Source organism: Gossypium hirsutum, chromosome A06 (assembly GCF_007990345.1).
Source record: "Gossypium hirsutum isolate 1008001.06 chromosome A06, Gossypium_hirsutum_v2.1, whole genome shotgun sequence".
NCBI lineage: Eukaryota > Viridiplantae > Streptophyta > Magnoliopsida > Malvales > Malvaceae > Gossypium > Gossypium hirsutum.
Window position 1 is genome coordinate 11277260 of NC_053429.1, and position 14630 is coordinate 11291889.

Consider the following 14630-nt stretch of genomic DNA (forward strand, 5'->3'; position numbering starts at 1 on the left):
CTATTTGCAGCCACTTATTGAAGAGTTAAAATAATTATGGTCGGGTGTTGAGACATATGATGTATTAAGAAAAGAGAACTTTTATTTACATGCAGCTTTATTGTGGACAATTAATGATTTCCCGGCTTATGCTAATTTATCAGGTTGGAGTACTAAAGGATGTTATGCTTGTCCTTGTAGTGCTGCGCAAACTTGTTCGAAGTGGTTGTACAATGGGAAGAAGTTCTCTTACATGGGCCATCGTCGGTGGTTAGATGGAAATCATAAATTTAGATTTCAGAGGACTCTATTTGACAGTACTGAAGAGTACAGAGGAGCTCCTCAGCAGACCGTTGGATCTGAAATCTTGTTTATGTTAAAAGATATCAACTTCAGCTATGGGAAGATGAATCAACCACCTAACACGAAATCAAAGAGAATATCGAGGGATGAATCCGATGATGAATTTGACGAAGAGGATGATCCTAATGAGGCAGACTTGTGGAAAAAAAGAAGTATTTTTTTGAGTTACCTTATTGGGAGCATAATATTTTACGCCACAATCTTGATGTCATGCATATTGTGAAGAATGTCTGCGAGAACATAATTGGGACAATTTTGAATGTCGATGGAAAATCAAAAGACAATCTTCAGAGTCGACTTGATTTAGTTGATATGAGAATTCGGCGTAATCTTCATCCTCAAGTATTTCCAAATGGGAAATATCGGTTGCCGCATTCTATTTTTTCAATGTCAAAGGAAGAGAAAGAGGTGTTTTGTATAGTGTTGAAGGATATAAAGGTCCCAGATGTGTATGCGTCAAATATATCTCGATGTGTGAGTCTTAAAGATCGAAGATTATATTCATTTAAAATCACATGATTACCACATCTTGATGCAAGATTTACTTCCAGTTGCTTTACGATGCTGCATGTCAAAAAATGTGACGTCCTGTATAATTGAACTATCCAATATAATGAAAGCTATTTGTGGCAAAGTTTTGGATGTTGAAGAACTTAAGAAAGTACAGGATCGAGCTGCTTTGACTTTATGCAATTTGGAGAAGATCTTTCCACCTTCCTTCTTCACTATTATGGTGCACTTGGTAATCCATCTCCCTCACGAAGCAATACTTGGTGGACTAGTTTTTTATCGATGGATGTATCCAATAGAAAGGTGCTAATTTATTTGTCAAGTATTTATTTATTCGCGTCTATACATTTAGTTACAACTTTTGATAAATATTGTATATCGTGTTTAGGTTCCTAAGCAAATTGAAATCTTATTGTCGCAATAAGCGTTATCCAGAAAGATCAATTGCTGAAGGCTACTTGGCAGAGGAGTGCATGACATTCTGTTCTAGATATTTAGAAGATGTTGAAACACGATTGAATAGACCAAATAAAAATGCTGGGCTCAATGATCATAACTTGGCCGAAACTTATTTATTCTAAAGTTATGGAGAACCAATCGGCAAAGTTGAAATTGCAGAATTAAATGATATATCGTGGATACAAGCACATCGATATGTACTTTTTCACCACGATTTAGTTGAACCATTACGCAAGTAAGTTCTAAAATTTCCTCACATATTTGTCGTTTTGATTTGTTTATCTTCTAACCAATTACACTTGTTTTTAACATAGTGAGTACAAACAAATTTTGAGATCTCGTGCAAGCTCTCGAAGATTGCAACATCGAGAGATTATTAAGTTATTCACAAAATCTTTTCATGAATGGTTAAATCAAACGGTATGTAACTAAAGTTAATAAGTTACATATAATCCCGAAATTTAGTTAATTATTCAATTTACTTTCGATTCAATATGTTTGGAGTGGAAAGGACGTCAATGACGAAGTTAAATGGCTTTCCCAAGGTCCGAACAGAATAATAAAAAGATATAGTGCCTTCCTCATCAATGGATACAGATTTCATACAAAGTATCGTGAGAGAATGAGGAGAACTCAAAATTGTGGAGTTGTTGTTAATTCTTCAATTACAAGTTATGCTAGTGCTAGGGACAGTAATCTGGTTGAGGGTAATGTGGAGTATTACGGACTTCTTCCCGACATTATTGAGTTGAATTACTATGGCAGATGGAAAGTTGTCTTATTTCGGTATGATTGGGCTGATGTTAATACTGCTCGAGGAATTAAAGAAGATCAATTTGGTTTTACAATGTTGAATTTCTCTCGCTTGATTCACACTGGACAACAATTGATGGACGAGCCATATGTATTTTCCTCTCAAGTGAAACAAGTTTTTTATTCGAAAGATCCAACTGATGAGGGTTGGTATGTTATACTTCGGAACACCTTAGAGACTTGTTTGAAATGGGTAATGGAAGTAGAGATGACATCGTCAAAAGATCAGAAACATTACCTTTTCTAGAACAAAACTTAAATGAAAATATCCCTAGTACTAATACACAACATCAATGGGTTCGACATGATGTGGATGAAGATATTTACGAATAATGATGTAGTAAGATTTTACAATATTTTAATTATATGTAATATTATAATTTTACTCTTTGTCATGTTATATAATTTAACTATTTTATATTTACTACTATTGTTGTAATTTGTTACTAAAACTTTAACTATTTTATGTGTATTGCAGGAAAAATGCGTAGAAGAAGAGTACGAGATTTAAGTATTATCCAGAATACTCCAAATTCTGAAGAAAGAAATAGTGAACAGCAGACAGTTGTTGGATCTTCGAATGTGCCGGAGACACTTGATGAGCCTAAAGAATTTCAAAGTAATGTTATGTTCATTTTACATGTGTTGACTTTTATTATTGAATTATTTGTCAATTTTAATATAATAATAGTATATCATTTTTCAGCTGAGAGTGGTGGGACGCGCAGAGTTCGAGGACGAACGCTACTTAGAGATTTATACGACTTAGATCCTATCGAGCGTGTTAAAGTAAGTAGAAATACTCATGGTCAGCCTGTTGGATCTGAAGCTCGACTTTTAGCAGGCTATTTAGGCATTTCAGCACGAAATGCAAATATGTTGCCCATCAACTACGAATCATGGCATCACATGCCTGATAGCAACAAAAATCAGGCTCTCGCTAATATTAAGGTAACAAAATGTGAATGCAATTTATAATACTTTGGTTTAAGTTTCATTTATATTTACATTTTAAACTTATGTTTTTTTAGGAGAGATTTGCCTTAGAAGTCTCCGATGATTATATCAAGAAGGCATTAGGTAAAAGATGGAGAGACAATAAAAGCACTTTAAAGAAACAATATTTTAAGAAAGACATAAGCCTCGAGAAAAAAACTGAGAAATGTTCCACCGGGAATGCTGAGGTATCAATGGGAAGATGCGGTTAGATTTTGGAATTCAAAGAAGGGAGAGGTATTGCGTATTTCCAAACTCTTATATATAGTGTTTACTATATACGTAATAATAATTTTATTATGTAGAACCGTGAGCGAGTTGGAACAAGCAGCAGGAAAAAATAAAAATTCAAGCACACGGCTGGGTCGAGAAGTTTTACTTCTGTAGCTGAGGCCGAGGTATTATGAATTTATTAATTCTTTCAAATATTAATAACTTTCTATTATTAAATAATATTCTTACTATTATATTGTAGGAAGTCAAATCCGAACAAAAAGTTGGACGCCTTCAGCTTTTTGAGATTACGCATAGGAAGAAAGATGGATCTCCTATGACATCCGAAGCGGGAGAAATTATGGTATATTCACTTAATAATATTTGATTTATTTTAAATATTTATAATCTTTAATTATAATTATTTAATTCAATTCATCATTAGTAGTTTTAAATAATTTTGTTAAGTTATGTTGCATTCCTTTTTATTATATATTTCGTTTCTAACTCTTTAATTGATTTTTTAGGAGAAACTAAAGGAGAAGAAGGCAGAATATGAAGCGATTGCTTCGAGTGATAGTTCTGTTAATCTTGAAAACATTGATAACAGAATTATCACTGAAGTTTTGGGTCCTGAAAGGTACGGTCGGGTTCGATTTCAAGGATCTGGTGTTACCCCGACCCAATATTTTAGATCCGGCTCCCAGCAATACATGCCTTCCGGAAGTCAAGCTCAAGCTGAAGTTCAGAGGTTAAGAGACCAGATAGCTCAAATACAAGCGAACACGGTTGAGCAAATTGCTGAGGTTCAACGAAAATATGAAAAACTCCAGCAACAACTTAGAGCGGAGGCAGCAGAGAGGGAGGCAGCGGCTGCAGCGAGAGAGGCAGAGGCACGAGCGATGGTAGCAGAACAGAGCAAAAAGTACGATGACCTCCAGCTACAGCTTCAGCAGATGATGCATATGTTTTAGCAATCGCAAAAGCCGCCGTCTTAGACATTAGTTTTCTTATTGTAAGAATGTTTTTAAGTTTTGTCACGTTTAACATTATTGTAAAAATATTTTAAATTATACTTTATTTATTAATTATATCATATATCTTTAGTTAAAATTGAAGTATCATTTAGAATTAATGTTTTTGGTTGTATTTTTTATGTTAAATTTGCTGTTTTTGGCTGCATTTTATATTATATTTGTTGTATTTGGTTGGATTTTAATGCAGGAAGGGTTGGATATTGGTGAAAAAAAAAATTACAAATCTGCCAAAATTAGCGGCGTTTGTAGAAAAAGCGTCGCTAAAAGCCTTGACCTTTAGCGGCGCTTTTCCCACAAACGCCGCTAAAAGCCTTGACCTTTAGCGGCGCTTCTCCCACAAACGCCGCTAAAAGCCTTGACTTTTAACGGCGTTTTTTTTCAATAAACGCCACAAATTTTTGTGGCGTTACCTATAGCGGTGTTTTTTTGCGGCTTTTTAGAAAGCACCGTTAAAAGTTTTAGTGGCGCTTAAAAGCAGCGCTAAAGGCTAAAAAAAGCGCCGCTAAAAGTCTATTTTCCTGTAGTGGTAGTCGTTTGCAAAGCTAGAGTAACCCTTTTTTACTGAAATGTAATACCAGTTGATCATTTGATTTATCCTAAGTAGGGCTATCCTCTTGAAAAGAGCTCACTGACTATAATAAATTCCATACCCATTAAAGGAGCCGGTTCCATGAAAAATTTAGCACCATCAGGCAACAATGGATCGTTATACACTAGGATATCAGTACCATTCTCCAATCTCCATCCGATTCCTTTCACAAGCAAATTCTTGGCAGCAAGAGTACTCTTCCGTATAAGCGAAGGATTGTTGCCAATTGCTTCTTTATCACTTCCTTAGGCCATTGTTGCAAGAAGTATCCTCATTTCTCCATCAAATCTTCTTTTCTTTCAAAACCCCAAAAAATCCAATTTTCTTTTGCCTTGAAAACCACCAAAAAGAGGTTATTTTCCCATGTAGTCTTGATGAGCGTGAAAGTAGGCATTGGAGTAATGGACACAAAGCTTGGAATGATGAGTTAATTTCAAACTGATGGCGTAGTTGTTTCAGTCATTGTTGTTGGTTCTAGAGAAAGAAAAGTCTGTTGTAGTTTATCTGTGGCTTTTTTGAGTCACATTAGCACCATTAACGATTAAATCTATCAAATGAAGGTTAATGGAAAATGCAATATAATTTGTTTTAATCATTGAAAGTTCAATTGTATACATTTTCTTCATAAGAGATGAATTGAATTTTTTTATTGTTTTTTTTCTTTTACTTTTTAGCCTGAATTTTAATCATTATGCAATTGAGTCTATGTATATAACATAGATAATTAGACAAAGGGTTAGTACATACGAAGATATCTAAACTTATATCTATTTAGTAATTAAATTTTTTTTTATTTAACTAATACCTAAACGTAAAAATTACAAGTCAATTTATATTTATTTTAAGTACTTAACTAACATCATTAGAATACGTAAAATGACTTACTATTGGTCGATAATATTATTTCAACACTATATAAATATTTTATCAACTAAAAAAATAACAAGATGAGTTACCAATTTCTACTTAAGATTAGGTGTGAGTTGAAGTTAAAAAGAAAAAGGGTAAATTACATTAACAGTCACTCAACTTTGGAGTAACTGGCAAAACAGTCACATGGGTTTCATTTCAGTCACTCAACTTTGAAAAAATAACAAAACAATCATTTTAACCATTTTCCATTACAGACGTAACGGAAAAGTGACATGGCATTTAACAGTGGACTAGCTGTCATTTTAAACAGTCATTTTTAACCCTAAACCCATTTCAGAGCCCTGGGTAGTAGAAGAAGAAGAGAAAAAGAAGAATAAGAGAAAAAATGAAGAAGAAGAGGAAAAGAAGAAGAGAAAATGGAAGGAGTTTTGTTCTGCAATAAAACTTGAAGACCGTAAACTAAGAATTGTTGAACACTTTGCATCACAATTGTAGGTAGGAGTACATAATGAGATAGAACTTGAAGACTATAAATTAAGAATTGAAGATGCAAAGAATGCAACATTTGCTGCCATGGATGAAGGGATAGTACTTGGTGGTGGTGCAACTTATATACATTTGTCAGAGCAGATTCACACAATAAAGAATTCAATGGAAGATTCAAATGAACAGATTGGTGCTGATATTGTAGCAAAAATATGACTCTATTTTGGAGTCAACCATCTATTTGCATGTATTGAGAAGTTATTGTCTATTGATTTTTCATTATCTTTTTGGTCTTATTAGATAGATCATGGATTAAATTTTGACATTTTTGTATGCTGGCCTTACAAACTGCTGTCTCTGTTTCTGGGGTAGTTCTAACCACTCAAGCTATAATAGTAGAGAAAATAAAGACACCCAAGCCTGTTGTCCCTCTTGCCTTAGGAATTAGTCCTTGAAAAAAAGGGTGTAAAAGAAGATACTGGTAGGTTAAAGCTGAAGAAGAAGCCAACAAAAGTTGTATTTGCAATGGTTGAAACCAAGCTGAAAACTGGTTGGCTTGGTTCTCGAGAACCAAAATGCATTTATCATGTGCCTCAAATACCATTGTACATGAGTGCCTACTAAATTGCTTCCTTGTAGCTGCAGTACATTGTATTTTTCTTGCATCCCCAACAACCAACAGTTCAATTTTTTTAGCTGTTTGTAAATTTTATCACTATCTTATTAGTGTTAAACACTTTGCATCACAACTATAGGTGGGAGCACATTTGGATTAAAAGAAAAAGACCCGAATTTAGGAGATGATAAAAGATAAGGTTGAACGAGAAAGGAGAGAAGAACAAGAAAAAAAAGCATAAGAAGACAAAGATTGAGGCAGAAGAAGATGAAGAGAAAGTTGAAAAGAAAAAGAAGAAAGAGACAAAAAAAGACCAATCATCTTTTCTTTTCTTTTTGACCTTTTGACTACTCGTCCAACGTGGCAAGTTAACTGGCCACATCAGCTAATTAACTGGCCACGTATCAGCTAATTAACTGGCCATGTCAGTTATCCCCTTGAGCCTGTGACGAAAAATGTTAATGAGTGACTAATTTGTCACTTTTCAATAACGTTAGTGACTGTTTTGTTATTTTTTTAAAGTTAAGTGACTGAAATGAAACTCAGATGACTGTTTTATTAACTACTCAAAAGTTGAGTGACTGTTAGTGCAATTTACCAAAGAATATAGAGTTACAAAGTATAAGTTTAACTCTGTATAAAAGTAAAAAACCTAAAACACCCTCCCAAAACGGTGGGCGACTACAAACAAGAAAAAGTCATAAGCAAGACTTACGATACGCTACTCTAATTTCTTTCATCCAGATCAGATCATCGCCAAACCCGCCATCTTCAGTTCCCGCAGAACTAAATTTCCTTTCAAACCTCTTAAATTTTACTTTTTATTCAAACCCCTCCATGGCCTCCCCTTCCGATCACTCTAATTCGTAAGTCTTTTCGAAAATTCTCCATTTTTCTTAAAATTTCCCCCATATGTTTGTTAACTATCTTTCGTTTTCTTCTTTTCTGATTCTCGCCACTACGTTTTAATATTTGTTTTTAATATCTATTCACAGGGAAGTTGTTTATAGGAGGCAGAACAAAGGACCCCCTTTCAAGTTCCTAGTCCCTTTAGTCTATGCCCCTGTTCTCCCTTTAAGTAAGTCTACAATCTCTCTTGTCCTCCCTTTTTTGGGTGATTTTGATACCTGGGTTTTGTTTTTCAGATATAAGTCTTTTATGGGTTCTTAATTCTTTTTGCCTTTGTCAGTTCGACTTTCTTTGAGGAAGAACCCAGTTTTAAGGGACCGGCTGTTTACTATTGTGTTGGCTGGGGCTTTTATTCATGGTTCTTATTTGGTGTATCCTTATTATTTTTACCTTATTTTGCTTTAATTACTGTACCTGATTGTTGGTTCTCTGTTTCTCCCCCTTCCTCTTAATCATTCGTGCTTAAATTGTTGAGTGCCTGCTACTGCATATTCTTTTATGTGCTCCTAGTCTTTATGTAAATTGGAGAATCTTGTTCCATTTTCTATGATCTGAACGCTGTATGGTGTACACTTACATCAGTATTCCCAGTTTTGACTGTTTACAAGTATTGAGTTCAATGATGGCATGTGTGTTGTCTAATAAAATTGGTTCAACGCTAATGTATTGATAAATCACGGACCTGGGTATTTGGCTGAATGATAGATGCATGTATATTCCAGCTTTAAAAAGTTGGCTTTCCACATGTCTTGCAATGATGTCTACATGTAACTTATTATCAATAGGACGTCATTTGTTTTCAACAATACATGTGTCTCTACAATGCATCATGCAGGTGTTGCCTTTGAGAGATTAATTTATTTGATTGTAAAGAATGGAGATGCATATAAGCAAGATTGGGCTTTCTATTTGGATTCTTTATGCCTCTGAAGAATTTGTTTGGTGAGGAAAAATAAGGGAAAGCATTAAATCATCAGTACATTGGTTTCTCAAATGTTTTAAACTGAAAATTGATTCCCGTGAACTCCAATTCGTTTCATTTATTGTTAAGAGTGTCATTGCTTCTGGTTATATAGGGATTTTTTTAAAGAATTTTTTATAAGGGGGTAGATGTGCGGTGCAAGAGCCAAGAAATATGAAAAGATCATATTTTCTCACCAGTAGTAATGAAAATAGCACAAGTAATCTAAATGTTAAGATTCATGCCTTATGCTTATGCTGTCAGCTAAAATAAGGCTCTATAACCAAGCGGACGATGATTGATTTCTATCTTACGAATCTAATATGCCTTCGTTGATGTTCTGTCCTTCGGAAGCAGTGCATTCTATTTTTAAAAGTCATTCTACAACCTATCTCGCGTCACTTTAAGTTGCAAACTTATAATAATCACATTTGTAAAAGCAATGCCTTTGTGTTCCCTATTATTTTGTGGTGAGGCATCTCTCCAAGAGAAGGAAAAGGTTTAATTGTACTGTGATATCCTCGTTTTACTTATTAAAATGTGTTTCAAGGGAATGTTTCTCTTCCTTTTAACTGAACAACAAACAAGAAACGTAAAATGCATTTCAATATAGATGTGTGAGAACTGTGCAAGAGAGAGACATGCATTGAGAATTACAATATTGACTCTCTTAATTGTTCAATTTATTTGACATTTAACTTACAGCCTTGTTTTGCTTAATATTAATTATATGCTGAACATTTTCTATATATAGAACTTGTTCACTCTGCCTCCTAATAAAATTGCATACTTACATGCTACATGAGATAGAAAATTTACCAGTCATCTTTCTTTCTTTCCTTTCGTTGGGGATTGGGTGGTGGGAGTAGGCAATCGGGAAATCTATGATATGCCTTTTAAAAACATGTCACTCATATAATAATTCATGGTTCTACAACAAGCTAGGAAATCTGGAGTCAGTTTATAATTGAGTTTTGTTTTGTTCCATTAAATACATCTGCATTAGTTAACCTTGTCATTTAGTTATGCTCCTTGTTCTCTGCTTTTCCTCTTCTGGTTTCTTTTCCTTGATAAATTTGCAGTTCGGATCTATATGATGCTGAGAGCAAGTGAACATTGCAGAGTCTGGCTTGAGGAACTGATTACCCCTCTAATAATTATTCTTCTATTATGCCTTAGAACAAGCTTGAATTGTATTCTTCTCATTCCTTTCATTGTGGGATGATAATTTGTATCTCACAGTTATAATTAAGTTAGGCGTAAGATTTAAAGCTTCATATTACGGAATTAGTTTCAATTTTAAAGAGAAATAAGATTGAGTGAGCTGCTTTTTTGTTAAACTGTAATTTCTTTATCGAATGTGATAGATGTGCAGGTCATGTCTATGCATTAGAAGCCGGAACTACAATGCTGTGAACTCTGCCTGATATTACAAGGTGAAATCGTTAGGTTTTAACGTTTTTAAAGAGGGAAAAAAAAAAAAAAACTACCATCCATACATTCTTCATCGCTGACATGCATCATTATCAAGCAAGTAGTTATGTGGTATCATATACATGAATTGCTTTGCATCTAACTTTTGGGTGTGTAGGTTGGGTTTGAAGAGGAAAGGAAAACAAGTGGGTGGGTAGTTGTGTGGTGGAGCAGTGTTAAAAGTGGCCTTGGCATGATTCTTGCTTTCATTGTCACACGCAATTTTCATGCTTGAGAAATTTGCAAGTAGTACTTGGATCTTTTAAAGAGAAACCCTTGACGATGCCAAAGGGGTGTTCTTTGACAACCCTTTTTGTGTTTTTTTTTTACCTCTGGTGCTTATTTGCGTATGCAAGGATGGTTTGAAAGAGAAGGCAAAGTTTAACCATAAAAACTTAGAATGGACAAAGAAAGAGATGCATTATTTGCCGTTGAATTAAACGTGAAAAAAGAAAGCAACTTTATAGTTACATGATGAATCAAATATTATTTGACATGTTGGATTTTGATATGAATTTTTTCTGCTCTCCTCTTGTTTTTATCCCATCCCTACGAGGCAGCCAAATATAATGGGAACAATTGAAAGAGAACTTAGCATATTCCTATTTTCTTTTTGGGTACGAAGCATATACCTATTTTTGATACTTGAATGGGTCTTAGTTAGCATATTTGGAGAATCTTTGACGGCTTATCGACAACTACCGTGGGTCTGGGATCCCGAACAACAATAAAGCAATGCAACATCTTAACACCATTTTTAATCCTTCATTTCTTCACTGTTTTAAGAGCAATTGAAATCTGCAGATTAGGTCGTGACATATATGAATCAAATTCACAATTTACAAAATAAAGATTCATATCAGATATTCAGTAATTACACATCATCATCCTGGAATATTCATTATCTAACAAAAAAATTTCAGTCCTTTGATAAGAATATTGAAAAATGGACATACAACCGTAAAGAAGAAAATAAATAATAGGTACAAATTTTAGCGGTGAATGGCGGAAGAGTGCCATAGAGCCTAGCGATCCTTGAAATCGGAAGCGAGTCGAGAAGCGATGGATGAATGATACATAATGTCGTGAAATGAGGAGGTGGTGGTAGTCATCATACGGAGCTGCCTGGCCTTATCTTCCGTGAAGCGAGCCGGGGAAAACTTTGTTCTGGCCCATTTTTGTCCCACGTCCGTTAGCGATTCGACTTGGCGTCTTTGCTTCACCTCAGTTTTGTTATCGGAATCAATGTAGTCGGGGTCGGACGGTAATCCAAACAGCGGTGCCCAGCAGTTGGTCGGGGTAGATAACGTAGTAGTTCTCCGGCGGTCGGAGTCCGGCTTAAGGTGAGCAGGAATAGCAGAGGCGTGGGTTCTGGAGGGACGGAAAGTGAAAAGATGGGTAGCCATCAACAAGCGTGGGCTAATGGGAATAGCGAGAAATTGGAAGAGAAAGTGAAAAGTGAAACATGAGAATGAAGATGTTATATACAAAAAAGATGGCGGAGGTCCCCGTATGTTATATGATGGCGTTGACGATTTTACCCTCTTTGTTTCCCAATTTTTTGATATAGGAATAGGATTACCATTTATTTATTTAGCATTCTTTTTTCTTTTCTTTATTTAATTAGTTTGCATAAGATTTTTTTTCTAAAAGAAAGAAGACTTCAATAGTGACTTTGGACCACCAGGTTGTCTTTTATGTTTGTTCGGACTTAAATTTCAGTGGTGTAAGTCTTTTGTAATGTTATTTTGGTCTAGTTTCGATTATAATTGTATTTGTATTTGTTTGATTTACAATTTCAAACGAGGAGTGTAGAGAAAATCTTATAAACCAGCTTGCACCCCTCATCCGCTGTTTATGGGTTATGGTTTGGTTTTATGTTTAGCCTATTCTGTTCAACATCAAACATGTCTTGTGAGATATCTTAAGCAACCATTTGAGTTTAGAACATACACTAGATTACTTCATTTTCCTTTACATTCTTTGGTTTTCCTTTGCTCATTTAATTAAGGAAAACGTAAGATTGTTATTTGATTTAAAGAAAAAACAAATGCGAAATTATGAGCAAGAAGGCAGTATTTACTCTCTCACTAGGCAACTAACTTTCAAAAACGCATTCTTAAAACATGAAAGTATTAGATAATTGGGCCAAGGAGAGACCAAATAAAATTAAAATTCCAATTAAAACTTTTATCATACATTCGTTTGACACGGATTTAAATTGTTACCCTATCCCACCCTTAATAAATATTGTATAAAAACAATTTAAAAATCCAATGGCTTGATTCGTCGAGTGGCGATTGTGATGAGGGATGAACAGAACTGCAGTTCTCCTAGAGATGGTGATGGGCTTCTGATTCGTCAAGTATAGGAAGTCTCAGGTAAGGAAAGGAGAGGTGAACGGCTTGATTGAAGCTTAGGAACTAACATCATGTTTGATCTACTGTAATAGTCATTCCATTACTGTTCAATTCAGTGATAACTAGTGATTCCTTCATCTGATTCACCAAATCATTCATTTTACAGAATCGTCATTTATCTCTTATTACAATTTCTCCCATAATAAGCATTCCTCACCATATCCAAAGAATAACCTAGGAATAAAGAAAAAAATTAGTATGTCATTGTTTTTATCTTTGTTAAGCAAGGTAGTAAGTACTGTACTGGAGAGTGTATTGTTTTTGTTTTGGTACTAGTATATACCAATATTGACATATTTTGGTGTACCGTTTTGGGTTATTAATGTTTTTAAATGTTTTTTGCATATACAAATTTATAATATAAATATTAATTTCTTGATAAATTATATATATTTAAATATTCTTCACATATATATTTATATTCTAAATTTTAGTTTCTATTTTGATTAAAAATAAATTATATATTAGGATACCCAGTATGATTGCCATGTTATCTAGAACATTAGGGAGTTTGGCAGGTGATAGAATGCACGTAGGGAGGATATGAGGGTATATAATGGGAAGTGTGTTGAGATAGGACACGGTTGGAGGGTACAACACTGTTGGACTGATGGGAAGCTACCTTTTGAATTACGAAGATCCTCTAATAGGTAGGCTTAGGAGTATAGCATCTATTACCACCCTGCCAAGGGATCTTGACATAAGTTCTGACGTTATCCCCAATAGATTGATGGTCACATTATATTGGAAAACAACTGTTTAGCGACGAGTGGCAATGTGATGAAATCATGTTTTGGCCCAAATTATTGTGGCGGTTTCTGGGCTTAGGCCTAATACCTATTATTTATATAATAAAATTCTAAAAAAATTGTAGGTGGTTTTGATTTAAATGGTGAAGTTAAATTAATGAAGAATATGATGTTTTGGGTTTAAATATTTTAAAATTTTTAGATTTATTAAAATATAAAAAGATAGGTTCCTCAAAATAATATTTTTTTAAAGAAATAACTTCTAGTAATTAAATTAGGTGACTTAAAACATTGTTTATTAATGAAATAATTCATAATGAATAAGCTCACATTTAATGAATTTTATGAGGTCAAGCTCAAAACATATTGTCCCAAGTAACCATAGTCTAATTCGAAATAAAAATATTAAAATAGACAAAAAAATAATTTAATTTTAATAATTTGATTTAGAATTCGTATTCAGACTTTATATTTATTTCTATTTGATCGCAAGTCATTACGTATGGGCATATTTTACTTTTAATTTATTATATCTTGAAATTTATGAATTTTATTACACTTGTCAATTTAATTTTTAATAAAAATGAATGGTTATAGTTTGAGTTATTTCGACAATAAAATATAATGTTTTGCATTTAAATTGACCGTTTAAATGGGGTGTGACGTTTTATACATTTAATGAAATTTAAATATTTTAAATATGTAGCTTTAAACTTTGAGACAAGACGTCATGTGACAGTGGATAAAAACTTAAAAAACAGAAATTGCTAAGCCAATTTTAACATTCATTGAATCAGACAAATTCATGCAATTGTGGAGCAGGCGATTTCGCACGATTTGGCTTCCCTGTCTTAATATTAGATTGGCGGAGAAGAATCTATCAAGGAAAACACATGTTTTCCAAACGTTTCCAATATGTTGGATCATGAAATCAGTTTGGACCAAACTCCTGCCTTTCATCTTTGTTTTCTTTTATATAAATTGAATTTACTCTAATCCTTTTCAACTTTTCTTTTTATATAATATTAGGGGTAAAAATGGGTAATACGGTTTGAATACATATCAAATGAATGTTTGACAAGACCACCATTTTATTCAAGTTAAGACCCAATTTTTAAAATTGAAAGACATATAATCTTTTAAACTTTTAAAATTAAAAGACATTATGTATTTAAATATGTTTA

At 33.8% G+C, this 14630-nt stretch overlaps 2 protein-coding genes across 2 annotated transcripts; one reads left to right on the forward strand and one right to left on the reverse strand.

Annotated features, from left to right (window-relative positions):
- Positions 1 to 7591: 7591 nt before the first annotated feature.
- On the forward strand, positions 7592 to 10144 carry LOC107962637 (uncharacterized). Its single transcript, XM_016899098.2, has 4 exons — positions 7592 to 7800; positions 7930 to 8012; positions 8124 to 8214; positions 9887 to 10144. The coding sequence occupies exons 1-4, from the start codon at positions 7772 to 7774 to the stop codon at positions 9915 to 9917; spliced, it is 234 nt and encodes a 77-aa protein (XP_016754587.1). The 5' UTR covers positions 7592 to 7771; the 3' UTR covers positions 9918 to 10144.
- A 971-nt stretch (positions 10145 to 11115) lies between these two features.
- Positions 11116 to 11822, reverse strand: LOC107963275 (uncharacterized). The gene has a single exon (XM_016899835.2). It carries the CDS (start codon positions 11681 to 11683, stop codon positions 11303 to 11305), a length of 381 nt encoding a protein of 126 aa, XP_016755324.1. The 5' UTR covers positions 11684 to 11822; the 3' UTR covers positions 11116 to 11302.
- Between the last annotated feature and the right edge of the window lie 2808 nt (positions 11823 to 14630).